Source organism: Cibotium barometz, chromosome 38 (genome assembly GCF_041138505.1).
Source record: "Cibotium barometz isolate CiBa-2024 chromosome 38, ASM4113850v1, whole genome shotgun sequence".
NCBI classification, from domain to species: Eukaryota; Viridiplantae; Streptophyta; class Polypodiopsida; order Cyatheales; family Cibotiaceae; genus Cibotium; species Cibotium barometz.
Window position 1 is genome coordinate 22,415,746 of NC_141083.1, and position 19,647 is coordinate 22,435,392.

The 19,647-nt window shown below is 40.5% G+C and overlaps 1 protein-coding gene across 2 annotated transcripts; it reads left to right on the forward strand.

Moving 5' to 3' along the window:
- Positions 1–15,054: 15,054 nt before the first annotated feature.
- On the forward strand, positions 15,055–17,965 carry LOC147616487 (plasma membrane fusion protein). Of its 2 annotated transcripts, XM_086777559.1 has the most exons (7): positions 15,274–15,409; positions 15,547–15,646; positions 16,492–16,596; positions 16,697–16,815; positions 17,097–17,197; positions 17,283–17,342; positions 17,460–17,965. In XM_086777559.1, exons 2-7 carry the CDS (start codon positions 15,625–15,627, stop codon positions 17,545–17,547), a joined length of 495 nt encoding a protein of 164 aa, XP_086633685.1. In that variant the 5' UTR covers positions 15,274–15,409; positions 15,547–15,624; the 3' UTR covers positions 17,548–17,965. The 2 variants fall into 2 exon arrangements, with proteins under 2 accessions (XP_086633684.1, XP_086633685.1); XM_086777558.1 differs by lacking the exon at positions 15,547–15,646 and having other exon boundaries at positions 15,055–15,409; positions 16,489–16,596.
- Positions 17,966–19,647: the final 1,682 nt, after the last annotated feature.

Below are 19,647 nucleotides of genomic sequence, written 5' to 3' on the forward strand. Positions count from 1 at the left end.
CATTTCTATCTATTGTTTATTTATAATCTCACATCCTTTCAGATCTTGTATCCATAATCAATTTATCTTTCATTGTTATGATGTTAAGTTTCTCATGAATTATGTTCAAGAACTTTATATTGGTTATTCATAGAAACCGTAACGATTCACATCTCTTGGAGTGTTAAGTTATATTTGGTCAAATCTTATGTTTATTGGCTTAATCCTCTACTAGACTCATTGCTATTGATGGCCTTGAAAGCATTTGAGCTCATTTGAAGTCTAAGGCCCCAGATCTGGACTCCCCGCATACTCTTTTTTTTGTACACAAAACAGTGGATTAATTTACTAATCAGTGATGATTAATCAGTGCTGCTAATCACTATATTTTGGTGCAAGTGAGGGTTCAAATTAACCATTAGGTATCTGATACAGATCCCTATAACTTCAGATTGCAATTCGGAGTTGGTTTGATACTCCAACCATTCTGTACAAATTGGTTATCCTTGATTTAATGTAATTTTTGAAAAAATTATGTTGATAAATTTGTGATAATCATCATTTTACATTTAACCCTTGGTTAATGCCTGCAAATCACACTCAAATTCAAGATTATTCATAGCCATAGTTGCATTTGGGAATGTGCATAAGAATGAATGCTATACGCATTATGTATTGGGCACATTATATCAGTGTAAATATGGGATCAGACACTGCCCTTGTCCAGAATAAGGTAAGAGGTAAGACCTCCCACATAAAATTGGGTTTGCATTGCATAATGATACAAGATAAACATAAAAAACCCAAAGGAACTGTCAGCAAAACATTTGAACATGTTGCTCACATGGAGCAACAAGACCTGATGGACAAGCTCATGGCCCTAGCCATGAAAGAAGAAGATCATCTCCTTCCAAGAGGAAGATCCACACGAAGAAGATCTAGAAGAAAAGCTGAAGGAAGACATGGACACGAGAAGAGAAGCTGCCCCACAAGAAGACTGAAAGAAGAGACGGACGCGTGAAGAGAAGCTGCCACGACAAGAAGACTGAAGACAAGAGAAGATGTGAGGCTCCAAAGAGTGAGGAGCCATGTGAAAATCTCTGAGAGAGAGAGAGAGACCCCACAACCCAATGTAACCTGCCCCAACAAAGTAAAACCACCTCTGAGCCACCGATGATGTAGGCCAATCTCAGAGAGAGAGAGAGAGAGAGAGAGAGAGAGAGAGAGAGAGACCCCACAACCCAATGTAACCTGTCCCAACAAAGTAAAACCACCTCTGAGCCACCGATGATGTAGGCCACATGGTAGATGTATGTGTGAGCACTTTAGTCAAGGTCGCGGAGCGGGCAGTTATAGTAGTAAGCCTTGGACACATAGAGAGAGAGAGTGTCAAGGACTATGAGTTTAGGGACTTGAGGCACTGGTCGCGAGCTATCAAGTAAGAGAGAAACTTGGTACAAGGTCCAGGTGTGCTAAGTTAACTTGAGGGGAGGTGTGCTAGACACTAGTCATCGCGGACTATCAAGTAAGAGGGAAACTTGGTATAGGGGCTAGGTGTTCTAGGAGTATTCACTTGAGGGGAGGTATTGAAATATACAAGTGAATAGGGTGTGTGCGGGAACAAGCCCTTGGTTAGAGGCTGTAAAAGAGAATGTGTAAATGTGAGAGAACCTGTGAAAAGGTGAGAAGAATCTATTGGCAGAGAATAAAGGGTAGCATGAGAAGATTTAGGAAGTATGGAGATATTCTGGGAAAAGTGAAGAGGTGGAGAGAATCAAGCAAAAGAGGTGGAGATATTCTGGGAGAGGTGGAGTGAATCAAGGAGAAATCAGTGGGATTAGATGCTTGGATGTAAACTTTATAAATTGAGGCATTGGCCTAATGAGAATTTGCTGGTTTTTGATTATCCATGCCTACATTAAGCTATTTGCTAATTACTCACTAATCATGTCTTAATTATTTACTAATCACTTTATTAATGATGTCGATTCTAGTATTTGAACCACCATAGCTCATCATATTGCTCTAATTTCAACAATACTTCCACATTATCATCATCAACAAACAAAAACACCAATAGATGCAAGGGATTTCACAATGCCCTTGATCTTCAAGGCATAATCATTCACATACATATTTTTCTTCTCTATAGTATGAAGCTCATTCTTCAATTGAATCTTTTGTGCCTTGGTGTTAGTTTCATATAGCTTCACCAAGGTGTCCCATGCCTTCTTAGGCGACTTGGCATTCTATATATACCCAATCATGGTGTCTTGTATGCTAATAGGAAAGACAATACATGACTTTCCTTGCTCCTTGATTCCAATCTTTTTATTCTTTTACATCTGCAGCAGTTGGATTAATCTCTGGTATCTTTGGTGCCTCCTCATGTTCACCTTCAATGTAGTCCCAATAGCCTTTTTCCATCAGAAAATTTGTCAATCTAAACCTCCAAGCATGGAAGTTGTTCTTGTCAAGCTTCTCTGCAACAATCTGGTTAATTCCATCATTTGACATCTTGTCTGCAACACAAACTCACCAAAAATAACACTCTTGTTTGACATGCACAAACTGTTGCATTCTTTGCAGTGGTACTATACCAGTGACCTCAACTTGTATACATACACCCAATAGCACCTGTAAGACCTCTTTGCAGTACACACAGTGTCTGCACAACCAATCACCCTTCTTGCAGTACAAAAAATAGAATTCTACAAACCCCGCAGTGCCTATACGCCTGCGAACTGAAAAACGGAGGTCCAAACGTGCTCGAAATACATTTTCAACTTGAATTTTTTTATCCGAAGGTTGTTATAGTTGCTTTTAAGCTCTGTTCCATGAAGAAATCTCCTCAGTCGGAGCTCGTTTACTAGTGCCTCCTGAAGAGCTCCTAACAAGGGTGTAGTAGCCAACACAAAGAAGGAAGAGTAGATGAAGCTCTTACCCTCATACTGCTTTTTGTGCTTCTCTTGCTGGCCGCTCAGCTCTTAGCGTGAACCAGGCTCTAATACCATGAAAAGATGCAAGGGAGAAGAGAGCTTGAGCTCTTGCAAGCACACACACCACTCTCACAACCCTAGAAGAGAACACACAAGGTGAGAGGCTGAAAAGAGGTCTACAAAGGAGATCAAGTGACTAACACACATACTAGAGTATATACAAGCGGTCCATAATGTGAACACACTAAAATGGAGTGGGCAGGTATGGACTAGTCAGTATTATCCAGGTATAGAATCTCTAGCGAAGATACGTTGATGCCAGCAGCTACCAAACCCACCAGTCATGTAAATGTCACAGTCACGCATGTGCCTGAGTGTCATCTCATGTTGAGCTTGACATCTCAACAACATAAGCATGAAGCCCAGAGTGGAGAAGGAGATTTCTAAAACAAGCAACATGCATCAAGTTAAGGATGTGGTAGATGAGACTAGACGAGATCAGTTTGTTTTCTTTTTACAGAATGTAATGTCCATGGGGAAACCAGAAGACATGTCAAATAAGAACTACAGGCTTCTCAGGGCAGCAAAAGCAGGAGAAAAAATCAATTGGGTCGTCATCTACTACAAGGATAACTTGGCAAAAAGAGCGGCCACATGGGCTAAGGAAAAACAGCCCATGGTGGTATATGCACACCTAAGGGCCATTGCACAAGCCGCCAGGTCTGTGGATCCCAGGTCCGAAGAATCCCATGTAGAATGACCACAATGTGAAGCTGGAGGATCCTTAAAACCCACCAGAGTGACCTTTAGCTCTTTTGAAGATGACATGGATGATGAAGAAGAATGGAAACCTAGAAGGCTAGCAAGAAAAGAAAGCTCAGAGTAGACAAAGAGTTGCTGCCTGACCTAGACAAAGTAAAGAAGCAGAAAGCAGAAGAAGAAAGAAAATGAAAACTGGAATAGAGACAAAAACAGGAAGCCACCCAATGGGAAGAAGTAGAAAAGAAGAAAGAGAAAAGGAAAAATGAGGAAGAAGAAAAGAGAAGGAAGGAGGAGGAAGAGAGAAAGAGGAAAGAAGAGGAACAATAGAAAAAGAAAGAAGAAGAAGCTCAAAAGGGGAAGCCATCCCCGCAGGGGCTAATCCGTCCATATCACTAGAACTATAGCCTTGGGTGGAAGCCTTAGCATAGAAGAAGTAGGAAGGACCAAGCCACAGCCCCAAACTACCCAACCTTGGGTGGCAACCTTAGCACAGAAGATGCAGGAAGAACCAAGCCACAGCCCCAAACTACCCAGAGAACTGGAGACATAACTTCCTACCCAGCAACTACACATGAATAAAGGGCCGCTGATTGTGGCCCAGAGCATCCTCTCTCATGGTCTTGCTTCCATTGAAGAATATGAGTCAAAGTGTGCGCCCAAAATCAGCAACATGTACTGCTCAAAAATGCTATAGCAAAAGCTAGGGACCCTGGAGAGAAAAGCACATATATAGCTCAGCATAACATGGAAATGCAAAACAAGCTCACTCTAGTAGAGAAGGCCTTAGTCTTGCAGAGCAGAAAGACCTAAGTGAAGGGAAAATCAAAACCCTCAACAGGCGAGAAAAATATGCTCAAAGCTCACGTGGACAGGCTCATAGAGCAGAGTTAGCTGAAGCACAAAAGCTAGCTAAGGTCTGGGACGACGCCATCCAAGGGATAAAAGAAGAAGTGTTGGAGAGCAAAATGGCATTGGCAGTCGCCCAGGTAGAGGTCCAAGCCTTGAAGTCCTAGGAAGAAGAGGAGATCACGTGCCCTTCGCTTGATGCTAAAGCGACAATCATAAAAGCAGCGAAGGCCAGACTCAGCAACAAGGAATGGGACTAAGCCCTGGAAGCCCTACTAGAAATTCAGGAACAAATGACTTGCAAGGCTCAAAAGGTCATCCATGACCTAGATGAAGATGGTGACACAAACAAAGAGCAATAGCAACAACAACAATAACAACAGCTAACAGCTTGTAGGACAGGGGTCCCCCAAACCAATCACTTCCGAAAAGAACAAGTAAGCAGAAGAAGACGAGGACCAAAACCTATTGCTAGCCCTAAAGGCCACCGCTTGGAAGGCAGCTCACTGGGAGAAGGAGGCTAAAAAGCTAGCAAAAAGAAATTAAGAATTACACCAGGAATTGCAGGACACCACACCCTCCTAGGAGTATGGAGAGATCTTGAGAGAAGCCATGGAGGACAAAGACAAGGCCAAGACACATACAAAGCAATACAAAGAAAATCTCAAGAGGAGAACTCAATGAACTGAATGCGCTAGAATTAGGGATGTAGCACTGTTTGGAGAATGAGGCTCAACTCATAAGAGAAAGGCTTGGAGATTGGACAGAGTACAAGACGACACTTTAGAAGAAAATAGAGAAGGCATGTCTAGTGGCGGAAAGGGTGCGGCAAACCTAAAAGACCAGATTGTAGTGGGTGCTAAAGCTACGTGTGAAGCAACAGAAGAGGCCACCATGCTACAAGCAGAACTCACAGCGGTGAAGGCTGGTGTGGAAGTAGCCACAGACAACCCAAAGATGCTGCCGGTTGCCAAGGAAAGAGCATGGAGAGCTAGTGGTGGCTGAGTTTCAGAAGCTGCAGGAAGCAAACCAAGCTCTAAACAAAGAAAATGTGCGCTTGCTGAAAGACAAGCTAGCAAACAGTTTACCAACCCCATGGGCCAGCACAGATAACCCCTTCTTTGAGGCCTCCCATGTCATGTTCTCAGAACTGTTGAAGGCTAACAAAGAATTGCCAACATACTTTCAGAACAGAGACCAGGAAGCCCCTTCCTCTAGGGCATCCATGTTCTTTGTTCTCAATACTTGTTCTCTTAGACTTCGGAGAGGGAAGGAAGATGCTGCCACCAAGGATGTAACTACCAACCAGAGCCGATGTCTAGAAGTGGGGCACCAGAGATCCAGATGTGGAAAAGACAAAGTCCACTCCCAAAACATCCAGCAGAATATGAAGAAGCCACACAAGTCAAGTGGAGGCCTATCCCCGTGGCAGAAAAGGAAATTCTAAGGCAGTTTTCACTCCGACTGGTTGTGAGATTTTTTGACCTGCAGACTTTGTAGACCGACAACAAAGGTCTTGGGACTGTACTCCTCCAGAAATGTTCATAAGGTTTAAAGATAAATTTGTCTGTAATAAGCACCACCTCGATATTGCACGTGTGAAGGTGGCAGGCTGTAACCACCACAATAGCCGTTGCTAAGATCAAGAAGACAAAGCTTAAAAGGGTGGTTGATCACTACTACTGCAAGAGGTTGCACGTTGCTAATAGCTCACAGTAGTTAATAGTTGACAACCAGTATTGAGAAGTCAAACGTGGTCATAGTCCTTAGGAAGGAGTAGTCTCCTGGTCGAGTAATTATTATGTAATGATTACAAAAGTAATCTAGTAGACAAAGAGAAAATGTTGCCATTCATTATGTCTCTGTGTTACTCTCTGTAATGTGTTGAATAAGAGTGTTGTGCCTCTATTTTAATAAACATGTTTTGCACTAGAGAGAGAGTGAGAGAGTTATGTAGCAGAGTGAGAGTAGAGTGAGGGCATGTGGAGTTTTAAAGCAGAGTGGTGTTCTGAGTGTCCCCATGATCACTCTAGAGATGGTGTTTGAATCCAGAAGCTCTGGTGGGTGGCTACCGCCTCCCACGGCATTACTTGACTGGTCTGTTACTTTATACCGATGTCTTGCCATTCCATCGAGAGGGAAATCGATGAGAAACATTTCCTTTCACTAATCAGAATGTTTTGCATATAGTTCCAAATACAGAAAATATGAGAGCATGATTAAAGACATGAATCCTCCACTAAAGCCCAAGTTGATGTTCTAAGTGCTGATGTAGATCACTCCCTTTGCTCCAACATAAAGAATTATGCCTGAGGTTTACTCTAGCATATAGTTGAGGTGGTGGCATGATGTCCCTTATCCTCTTAGAGTCCCAATGCTAGATTTGGAAGAATTGCTGCAGGAGAAGGTACATTGTGGGACAATGTGGCAAAGCAAACAAAGCTGGCGAACTTGCATCTTGCAAATTTGTTGGAACAAGGTAGTTACTTTTATGATCAGTTACTATTTTTGCAAATGGCGATGCTAAAATATAGTGCACACATGGGGTGGTTTTCATGCAATTAAAACAGATGGAGATAACCCCCGCCTGGAGGATTTTGGCATCCAACCGGAATGGCGTAAGGAATGCTTGATCATTCCAGAGTACTGTTGGGAATATAAAGGCTCAGCCCCTAAAAAACAATTCGATCCAGTCTTCATGCCTATAAAACGGAGACTCATGCCACTACAGTTCAAGGCAGAAAAGAAATGGGACTCCCATGTTTGCTACAATTCTTTGAAGTTCTCACCATCGGAGTTTTCGGATATAGCAAGTCAAAAGAACCAAATGCTCACCTGGATCTGCTCGTGGAAGAATACTAGATCCAGACATAGTGGCTGTGGTTAGGTTCCTGAAATTAATTATCGTACTCATCGACCAGCCAACAGAAACGCATGGTGGATACAATGCAGAACACCTTTGCTTCGATATGAACATGTGACCAGATGAGCGAGGAATGATGCCTCATTACCATCGACTACAGTGTCTTCCTTGTTATATGCACATTACATTCGAAGAAATGATTGATATCGGATTTTGGACATCACACTTTGCATTCCAAAGAACCCTAAAAAAAGCTTCAATCATGTCGTAATTTCTACAGACATGAATTTGGTGACCGGGTCTTCCGACCTAGGTAAAAGGTTCTAAGGATAGAACCTACATCAGGTAGGGGGGATGTTAATCCTGTTTTGGATTAACAAAGATGCTCCTCCATTTGAGGACATTAATAAGTGTTATGTAATGGCACTATAAACATTGTACATTATGAGATACTGGTCAGCCAAGGCTTTAGATTAGTAAGTTTTGGGTGCCCAAGTGTGAATAAGGGCCATATGTATAAAAGGCAATTTCTCATAATGAAAGAACACAATCCCCCTTTGTGCTATGAGAGCTCTTGCTTTTTCTTGTGTGTGTGTGTGTGTGTGTGTGTGTGTGTGTGTGTGTGAGAGAGAGAGAGAGAGAGAGAGAGAGAGAGTGTACTCTAGTGCTTGTTCCTCTTCTATGCATGTGTATGGGAGAGTGAGAGGACGATTGCCTTGCATGGTGGTCTGAGGAGCGTCTCCGTGGTGATAGCGTGGAGGTGGAGATTGGAGGAGTGGAGCTTCCAAAAGCGAGCTTGGAAAAGCCTCAAGGGTGAGCTCAAAGCATTGGTAAGTACCTAATGATAGTTGTTGTTTATTGCTTCTTCCAATTGTGGATGTGTGGAGATCCCTCTTGGGAGGTGCGGTAACCCATAACAAGGAGATCATGCACAGTCAAAAAGGTAAAGGAAAAGTCTTCTCTCAGGGTGGCTATAAGTCAAAGGCAAAAATAACCTAGTCTTTTGGTAAGGAAGCCAAGAAGGTGGGTGATAAGCGTAAGAAGATAGGAAAATGCAAATGTTTTTAGAAGCCAAGCCATTATGTCAATGTAGAAAAAGGATGGAGAAGAAAAAGAAGAAAGAGTCATGCATGGCTATGGCTAATGCATCAGCACACCAAGTGTAGAAAAGCAGGAGTCAGTGAATTATGCATAGGATTCATTGTACACTACATCTGGGCTCATTGCTATAAATGGTGGGATAATTGCTCACTCAGAAGTCTTGTTTGTGCTAGGCATTAAAAAGAATTGGTTTGGTAGTATCCTTCATTACATCACTCTCTTATAAGTCTTGCTTATGCCAAATAATCACTCTCTTAAAAGTATTATTTGTGACAAGCATTAAAAAGAATTAGTTGTCAATCTTTGTAATGGCAGGCATACTAGTCAGATTTATTAAAGATAAGTGTACAATTCATGATCAGAGTCATTTGGAGACATCACTGTGGTATTTGGTACTCTAAGCCATAGGCTTTTTACAAGTTGGACAAGTATGATGTTACGCCTTAAAAGGCAAGAGATGATGTCAAAGTTACCACAACTTCAAGCCCCTGTTAAAATGAATGTGAGGGGTGTATTTTGGGCAAGATGCAATAGGCATCATTCCTTAAAGATGAATTATTCTGGAAATTACAACACATACATAATGATGTGCACAGTCCTATGAGGACACCAACCTCATTTCTGTTGGAAAAATGGTTAAGCAGGTTCTAAAAGTGAACCCTCGTGGATGTTATGTATAAGATTTCAATAGTTGTGTCGTGTGGTTAACAAAGAGGCATAATTGGTAGAATGTTTACAATGGATATAAACATACATGAAGTGAAGGTTAGATGTAAACATGTTTACATTGGATGTAAACATGCGTAAAGTGAAGCTACAATGTTTGCACATGGTACATGTGTGATTGTAAACATTAATATTTGGCATAAATGCATTGGTCATGTTAATATTCAACGCAGTCCAGTCTCACAGTGCTGAAAAACATGTAAACCCAGAGTATTGTTACATGCCCAAAGTATTGGTCATGTTAATATTCATAGTGGCCAAGACTAAATATGCATGCCCAAATTATTATTATAGGTTTATTGAAGTTCAAAGTGGACGGAATGCACAAAGTATGTGAAGTATGCCTATTGGGAAAATAGTGTTTAAGCATACATTTCCACATGATAAGAATGCAAGTTTGAGCTGACGCCCAATGTGGGTATGGTAGCTCCTCATTGGAGATCTGTCAGTTATAATAGAGTTTTTGTAGGTACACCCACACAAGTCCTACATTGCTTGGGCTCCTCAAAAGGAAGTACTTGGTGGCTATCATGCCTAGACAACTAAGTCTCTCGGGGCCATGCCTTAAGGGAGTAAATGAAATTTCTTTTAGGCAAAGTGACAAAAGCATTTCTCTGTTCGAGTTCAAGGATCTCTCCAGCCGCTCCTGACCCCAGCTCGAAAAATAAAATAAGAATGTAAGTCAAAAACCTTTGGATGTGGTGAATTTGGATGTTTGGGGACCAATAAAGATGGCACCAATCAAAGGATGCTACTATTATGCCACTATTATGTATCTTTCATTAATAAAGGTGTGGCTATACTTCATGAAAGAGAAAAGTGAAGTGTTAACACTTTCAGAGCTTCAAGACTATGACTGAGAAACACAAAGGCATGTACATAACATGCCTAAGATCAAATGGTAGGAGAGAATATTTCTCCAATTAATTCAGTAATTGTCTAAGAGAGTATGGGATAAAGAGACAATTTACATGTAGGTACACCTTGGACCAAAATGGGGTTGCAGGAAGGAAGAACATGTATACTGGAGAAACTACCCATGCATTAATGAAAGAGAAAGGAATGCCTCACTATTTTTTTACTAAAGCAGTAGAGGCAACTACAATTTATATTATGAAAAAAACCCCCACTGTAATAGTTCATGGCATGATGCCTAAATAGAAGTTTAGTGGCCGAAAACTAGATTTGGCACCCTTGAAAGTATTTGGGTGCATTGCCTATCTATGTGTACTAGAGAAGGTGAGAAGCAAATTGGATATCCTATGTACATGTACCAGGTGATGTGAGAAGCAAATTGGATCCTAAGGCAATAAAATTTATCTTTACTGGATATTCCCTAGAGTTTAAAGGTTATAGATGCTTCAATCCCATTACACGTGGGATGCAAGTGAGAAAGGACTTTATGTTTGATGAGATAAGTAGCTAGTATACACTAATGAAGAATTCCACAAAGGCTGAAGTAAATAACAATGTGTTTATAACATGAATGGACATATATGCACTTAGTGGACCAAGAGAGTTCTCTAGGAGAGTGGGTCTATTATTAGACCTTGGTCAATAAGGCTGAGGCAAAATGCCAAGAATTCAGACATAGATTTTGATGGTAGTATAGGTGCTGAAAATTTAGCAACTTCACATATATTGTGGAAGGGAAAAGAGAAGGTGGATTAGCCTTTAATAAGGCCTGAAGTTTTAACATGTCATTTCTTTGTTGATGGGGATAGTGTCTTAAAATATATCCCTAATGAGGAGTTTGGAGTTCTGGCCATTGTTACACTTGGTGTGTATAAAGAGCCAAAACAATGTTCACAAAGAGCCAAAGCACTGTTTATAATGAAGAAAACATGTTTCCTTTCAGGAGAAATGATTATTGGATGCATGCCATACAGAATGAGTACGACTCTATCCTCAAAAATGGCACTTGGTATTTAGTAAATTTGCCTTATGGTAAAAAGGCCATTACCATTTGTACAAAGTGGGTTTATAAGCTTATGCATAAAGTTGATGGTAGTGTTGAGACTATTACAAGGCAAGGTTTATTACAAAGGATTATGCTAAGGATAAGGGCATAGATTATGATGAGAACTTTGTCCCCACATCTCATATGACTATAATTTGGTGTATTATTGCGCATAGTAGCGGTGCATTATGGGTGGAGCATACATCAGTTGGATATCAAGACTCCTTTATTGAATGGTGATTTACATGACGAGGTTTTTGTATTTTAACCTCATGGTTTTGTTCAAAAGGCAAGAGTCTAAAGTATGTAGGTTAAGAAAAGCTTTATATGGCCTTAAGAGTAAGCTCCCAGAGCATGGTATAAGAAGATAAATGCATACTTGGTTGTAAATGGTTTTTGTAATAATCCAAATAAGAGTACTCTCTCAAGGTTACAAAAACCAAGCATTTGAGATGACAAATTTGGGTTGGTACAATATATGCAGTGTGATGATGGTATTGTGATGTTGCAGTCAAAGTACAGACAAAGACTACCTTACATGGTTTAGTCTTAAAGATTGTAAGCTTGTAGAAATAGGTGCTAGGCTCAGTCTCGAGGATGTATGTGAGCCATTGATGCATCACCTTATTAGCTGGCTATTGGGTGCCTCATCTATCTATGCACTACAAGGCCAGAAATTTAATTTAGGGTCTCCTAGTTGAGTAGGTTTGTGCAAAGTCCTGGAAGTAACCATTGGTAGGCTGCCAAGCAAGTATTATGATACTTATAGGGCACTTGGTCCCATGGGCTATTTTATGCAAAGGGGAGTGATATTAAACTGCATGCTTTTAGTGACTTCGATTGGGTTGGATGTTATGACACACGAGTGTCCACTAGTGGTTTTTTGCTCTCATCTTGGTGATTCATGTATATCATGGCTTAGCAAGAAGCAACTGTCATTGACCACTTCAAGCTATGAAGTTGAGTATAGGGTAGCTTTTACAACAAATATGGACTCTATGTGACTCAGATGCCTTTTGGCCATTTGGCAGATCTTGGTGTTGGGCAACAATTCCCCACCTCCATCTTCAGTGATAGCCGGAGTGCATTGGCCATCAAGGAACCCAATGTTTCATGCTACACAAAGCATATTGAGGTGCATTATCATTATGTCAAGGAGAGTCTAATTATAGGAGAGGTTGGCTTGACTTATGTCTCTACACAACATGACAATTTGACAGATATGTTCACTGTCTTATGAGAGAAGTTAGAAGCTTTTTGCAAAGCTTTGGGCTTATTGCCATTTAGAGATTGATCAACCACATGATCCCTCTATATGTTTACATAATCAACCATTTATATGATGGTAGTGATGTTTGGATGTGGGTTAATAATGGGCCAAGGCACTTTTTCCCTCCTTACGAGGTGTACATACTCTTATGAGTGTGTAAGTGACCCTATCATGTCACTTCACTCATTCTCATTCTCATCATCAATCTACTTTGAGTGTTATGCTTCCTTGCATCTTTTCTCACTTGTGCATCTGTGTATGTGTGTTGCTTCACTCCAATAGGAAGCATGTGCTAAAATTTCTCTTTGCATGGAAAAAATAGTCCCTCCTACACTAGCAGCTTCTCTTGAACGAGAACAATCCAGAGAAAAAATTGCGGAAGCCATTGATTCCCCTAAAAATGGGTCTTAATGCATTGCTCCAGTCCAACATGAAGCATGTGCTAAAATTTCTCTTTGTAGGAAAAGACCAGTCCCTCTCCTACACTAGCAGCTTCTCTTGAATGAGAACTATCCACAGAAAAGATTGAGGAAGCCATTGATTCCCTTAAAATTGGTAAAAGCCCAAGTCTTAATGGATTGCCAAGCGAGTTCTTTAAGTGTTTTAAGAAATTCCTTATCTCCCTCCTTATACTTGTTTGGAAGGAATCTCTCTTACATGGAGCCCTACCTATTTCAATCAATGAAAGTGTTATTAAATTGATTCACAAAGGGATTCCAAAGAGGTATTGGGAAACTGGATACCCATTACTATGATCCCCACGACATATAAAATATTTGCTAAAGAAGAGACTAAGATGTCATATGGATGATTGGATCAGAAAAGGGCAGAAGGGTTTTATCAAAGGGAGATACATTTTGATTGGGTTGTAAGAGGGATTCGAGTATGTTGTGCAAACTTTTTTTTAAAAAAAGATTGACTTTGATAAAGCTTATGATAGACTTGAATGGGACTTTGTTCTTCAATGTTTGCATGATACAGGCATGGGTCCCATGTTTATCAAAGATGTTCATACTCTTTCACACTCTTTTTGGTAATGCAAAGCCAAGGGTTGTTGTCTCAATGGCTGACTCTTTTGTTTCAAAGGAGGTCAATAAGACAAGGCTGCTCCATGCCCCCCCTCCCTTTATTGTATGCCATTGTAATAGATGCACTAGGTTGGTTAATTGAAGATACAATGCAAAAGCAAAAGCCATGTTATCTTCCTCACATAATAAAAAACAGATGTGTTTGCAATAGCTTGCAGATGATACTAATAGTCTGCTACACAATCAATATATAGTGTCTTTCTAGGAATGTCTTCAAGTTTTTTTGTCTTGCCTCATGTTCTTAGATCAACCACTCTAAAACATGTATCAAGACATTAATGTAGGAAATAAAAATGATCGTGTTTACAATAGTTTGCAAATGATACTAATAGTTTGCTACGCAATGATCCACAATCTATACTATCATTATAGGAATGTCTTCAAGTTTTATGTCTCACCTCATGTTCTTAGATCAACTCTAAAATGTGACATTAATGATGGACCCTCCCCAATGTGATCATTGACTAGGGTTGCCAAATAATCCTTCAAGGGAGGATTTTTAGACTCATGGGATTCCCTATAGGTTTGGAGTGTGAGCCTTCACCATAAAAATGGCAAATGATGAATAAGGTAAGAGTAAAATTTGAGAGATGGAAAGGGCTATAACCGAGTTTTGCTTGCAAGTTCGTTGTGTGTACTCAAACATATTTTGGTGCCCATTACTGTGTACTTCCTTTCATGTTGGAGACCAGCCAACAATGATCATTTTCGGAGACCTTAGAAGCAACATGTAGGAACTTTCTATGGGATAAACATTAGGGCATCAGTGTGGAAAAGAGAAGATAGACTCCTCTTAGTTTCCCACTTCAAAGTTGTTGATCCCCTAATACATGTCAAGCTTAACAAATAGATGGATTTTAAAGTGGGATAGAAGACGATGGGAATATAGATTTGTTCACAAATCGTCTAGATTTATCCCTCCTAAAATCTCTTATTTAATGTGGCTACTCATGCCCTTTGGATAAATGAAAGGGCTCTGGAAATAGGCATAGGCAATGGTTTATGTCCCAGATGCAAACATCATATAGATACAAAGAGGCTTTGCAAGTCCTCTCTCAATGCATTAAAACTGTTCACCCTTGGAAGGAGACTTTGATGGGTGAAGCAAATGGATACTATACTGAGCTTTGGAATGCAATTAGATATGCATACTTGTGGAATGTGTGGATAAACAAGAATATGTATGTTTTTCAAAATAAACAAACTGATGTAGTGCAGGGTCTGAGAAATTCGCTGACTGTGCAGATAAGAGGGGCATTGCAGGAAGCAAGAAAAAAATTGACTATAGAGATTGTTGAGCTGGAAACGAAGAAGCTGATCGAGGCAAACAAAAAAGGAAAAAATTGTATGTCTTAAATAATGAGCTTATCCAATATATTTTGGAATTGCTAGAATTTCAAGCTAAAATAAGCAATGGGCCATGTTCATTTTGCTGGTAATAAGTTGAAGTTTGTTGTACCTATATATATATATATATATATATAAAGGTATATATATATATATATATTTAACAGCTTTCTCCCAAACAGAGCTTAGATGTTCTTACCCTCAGGTATCAATCACAGTGGTTGGCTAAAACCTGAGAAATGGCTATGGCTTCTCTGCTGGTTCATCTTCCATGCGCAGTGATGGTGGCCAGCAGCTCTTTACCCTCTTCTTCCCCTCCTCCTCCTCCTCCTCCTCTGTCAAGCTCTTCTTGTGCACCTTCTCTTCATCTCCCCCGTTCCCCTCCCTCTTCGCTTTCTACTGCACACTGCTGTTGCAGCGATGAGCTCCCGCGCAGCTACTTCTCTCGAAGCCTCCTGGCTCTGTTGGGCGCCTTTGCGCTGCAAGGCCTCAAACCACACTCTGCTGACGCTTTCTCCCTCGGCATCTGTAAGTGCAGCATCTTTCAAATTTCAGCAAATGGCTTTCAAATATCAAAAGAAGCTCCATGGATGTGTCTGCATGATGCATGTGTATCAAGCTCATGGCATGCTGCATTATCCCATGATATACAGCGATGTGTCCAGGTTTTCCATTACATGGCATGTGCAACCTATGCCTGTCTTCCAAACTAGCCCTAGAAGAAATGAGCTGCGAATATGTAAATGGATGTGATACTCATCATGGGTATGTGCTATGAGCCATGCTCTATGCAAAATTTCTACTATAAAACAAAAGCACAAGCTTTATTTATTGAAAAAGCTGAAGAAACACATGTGCAAAATTATGCTGAGTTATGGCTGATTTGGTTGTCTCATCTTTGACCACTATTTGACTTGCATTGACAGACATTGACTTGTGCTCGTTGACTTTAGATATGAATTCTGTGTTTTGCCAGTGTTAAACCATCAAGGGCTTGCTTTTGACACTTTTGAGGTGTAATTTTTGAAGAAAAAGCATTACCCTCAAAAAGCCAAAGCTTACAATTAGAAATATTCTTGTGTGTGAAGACAGATGTACTTTCTGGGTAGAAAGTGCAAGATGCACTCCGTCAAGAACCATATTGGAAATTTTTCCTTCTTACATATGATTGATGGGTGGTACTTGACTTGCTACTCAGGCAAGAGTCCCCCAATGAGCAAACTCAGCAATGAAAGTTACCCCAAGGGACACGCCCTAGTTCTTTTGGTCCCTTGTGCGGTGTGTACAGCATGCATTGCATGTGTTCTACTTGAGATAGAAAGAACACCCAGCATGCTTGCCCGGGGGTATGTGGAGTACCATTGAGGTTTGGCTCTCTTTCAAGACAATACGAGAATATTTTGAAGACAAGGAGTTTATGATTCATGCCTGCTCAGGGTAGGCAATACATCAATTGTGTGTGTTGCTTATGTCAGGTTTAGGGTACTGGAAATATACCTGACATGTGTGCTCTGAATAAATCAAAGGTTTAGAATAATGGGTATAAACTTTCTTAATAGCATCATATGTTAATATAAGGATAATGGGTTTCATGGATTCCCTAATAGCAGGACCAAAGGAGTGGTTGAAGGGTCAAAAGAAGAAGACTTCTGAGTACCTTTTAGCCCCCATAATTGCATCGCGTGAGAGGCTGAAAAGTGCTGTTTCCTTGGCAGGTATGCAATTCTTACGCTAGAGTCATTTATGCGGTTCTTTTGGTCATTTCTTGGTTGTCTTATCATGAAAAACATTGACTGAAGTTGTTCATTTACACAGAGACCACCTCTTTAGGTAATATACAAGAGGCTCACAAGCTCATTAAGGTAGCGGCACGCGATTGCATTAAACCTGAAGATGGATCTCTTGTTGCTTTTCAAGTCAAAACAGGAGTTGAGGTAAGTTCATCTTGTTTTAGACCTGCTATCTATTTACCACTTTTGCGGGATGATGTGAGTAGGGATGTCACAGCTTGTTGCACACTCTTTGCATGCATACATACATACATACACACATACATACATACATACACATACATACCTAGGTTATGTCCCAACATTAACAAGGCCAAGAATGCAATGTTTGTGTATATGTATGCATTTATGTGTATGAATGTATCTCTCTATTTAACATTGTACGAGAAAATGTGCTGAAGTGACAAGTTTCCAAACCATTTCAGGTTTGTACGTTTCGGCTTATTTTGAAGAATGCAGCCTCCCTGCTTGATGATGCTGATCCAATCAAATTGAATGCTGACGCTGCCTTAGATAACCTTATCAGGTTGGAGCCTTTTATCGACTTATCTTGCCTGATGAAGTGAAACCATGATTTCATATCTTATTTTAATAAGAACATGTTCATGCAGCTCTTTCATGTCTCTTGAGGACATTATCTCGAGCGCTTCTGTGGGAAGCTCCTCAAACAGGTGAGGGTTCAAGTTGAAGATGTTTTAAAAAGAGATTCGTGCATTTGTCTAACATGTGCTAACTCGCTTGGTTTTGCTCAGAATAAGATAGTAAGCCTTGGTTTCTCCCTGTTGCAGGGATGTTATTGCAGATGCTTTCAACCAGACAAATAGTGCTCTGGATAACTTTGAAAGGGGTGTCCGTGAGTGTCTTGGGATATCCTGAGTGGTCTTTAACTTGAAACATTGATCTTCAAGGGGTCTTGCTTGTGCCTGCATGAGTTTTCCTTTCATTTGGGGGCTTCTTGAGCTCCCAGTCGGAGACTTGAAAGATAAAATATGATGTAATTCAAGTTAAACCACTTATGCTGAGGGTGTCCATCATGGGTAGAGGAAAAGGGCAAGCAGTATAAAGTAGGTGGCCGTGGCTCCAAGGTTTTGCAATATCCATATTTAGTCCACCACTAGCTGTCGTGTTGACTGATGAGATGTGCTATGTACTAGCCCATGTGAAAAGTGACACATAGGCATGCGTGCGTGCACACAGGCACACACACAAACACAGTTGCACCCAAGAATCCAGTTTGTGGCCACATGATTCCTATGGCATAATTGATGTAGGAATGACAAATAACCCTTAGATCTCTTGTTACTGTATAAAGCCATTCTAAAGCATATATGAGCGCTAGCTTGGTGGTGCATGGGTGAGTAGTGTGTGTGTGTGTGTGTGTGAGAGAGAGAGAGAGAGAGAGAGAGAGAGAGAGCCGTTGTGCATCACAATTGGGGTGTAACGTGCTGCACGCTTTCTTCCACTCTCATTTTGGATCTACATAGAAAATGGGGGAGATTTCATTGACAAATTGGGTGGTGAGAGATCTACCCTAGTCTCTATCTCATTCTATGTAAGCGATGTCAGATTATTGTCACATGAGCATAGGGCTTACAGAGACCACATACATCATGGAAAGGCTAAAGGTATGGCTTCCACACAAGTTGGGGAGGTTGCACAAAGACACTTGATAACCTTGCATTACGCTTAGGTACGGTACTCTTAGGCATAGGGATGGAATTGTTGTTGAAAGTAGGTGAGGAAGCAATATCGGTCCATCTTTGATGAGTTTAAGAGGCAATGCCTCTAGGAAAGTTTCCTGTGTGTACAAGAAAAGGCTCTTCTCTTTGACTCATTGGTTAGACCAACCACCATGTATGTGGCACCTTTTGGGCATTTGATTTTGTGTCTTGATTAAACTTGATAGAAAGTACACATCTCACAGCAGGTTTTTTTTTTTTTTTTTTTGGTAGGGTATGTTCCTGTTAAGGGGCTTGTGAGCTCTCCTTAAGTCTCTTCTTGTTTTGTCCAATAAGAGATAGCCAGTTGTACTCAATGGACTTTGCATGTAGGTAGGCTTCTAGTGTGGTCTTGAAGTCATGTCTTTATCAAACTTTGAAGAAAGTCTTAAGATTTTCATGGCATGCTATCAAAGTCTCTTTCTTGATAGGGGAGGCTTTTATTTCACCTAAATATTGTGGCCTCTGCAAGATTAATCTTCTCATATCTTGCCAACATCCATAGCCAGCTCCTGATTCTACACAAATCAAAGACAAAAACTTGGATCTCAATCACACCTAACTGAATCCCTCACTCATACCCAGTTAAATCCAACTGGGTCTAATTTATCTCAAGGGTTGAGATATTCAGGATTGATATTATATGATTGATGCTGTAAAGTTCTCTCGATAGGTTAGATAATGAAGCTAAGATAGGTAAGTAATTGAAGCATAGAGAATTTTCCCAGCGGTACGATTCTTGTAATTGGGAACTCGGTGTGAATATGGTTCCATTGTAAAGATTGGTTTGGCATGCTTAATGAACACGCTCCCATTCCAAAGCTTGGAAGGCAGTCAAGATAAGGTCTATGAGAATGTTTGGATTCAAAATGATCCTTGTAATGATGACCCCTTCATCATTAAATTAGAAAAAAGAAGGTATTAACCATCCCCTAGGTTCAAGGTTAAGGTATTGACCATCCCCCAGGCCCAAGGTTGGATCTGAGCCTGTGTGTCTCCCTCATTCAGAGATTTTGTTTTACAAAATTATTGCACAAGGAGGGCTGAAATCTGCATTTACGATTACTGTGTCTTTCATAACATTGTGCGTAATGTACACCAAGACGAGTTAAAGAACAATTTTGACTAATATTTCTGCCTCAAGGTCAATGCAAAATGAAGATCATTTTATCCTTGATGATCCCCATGCATTCAATGTGCTATTTTTTTAAACTATCATTATAATTTTCTTGAATGATTTTTATCAACGGAAGTCTTA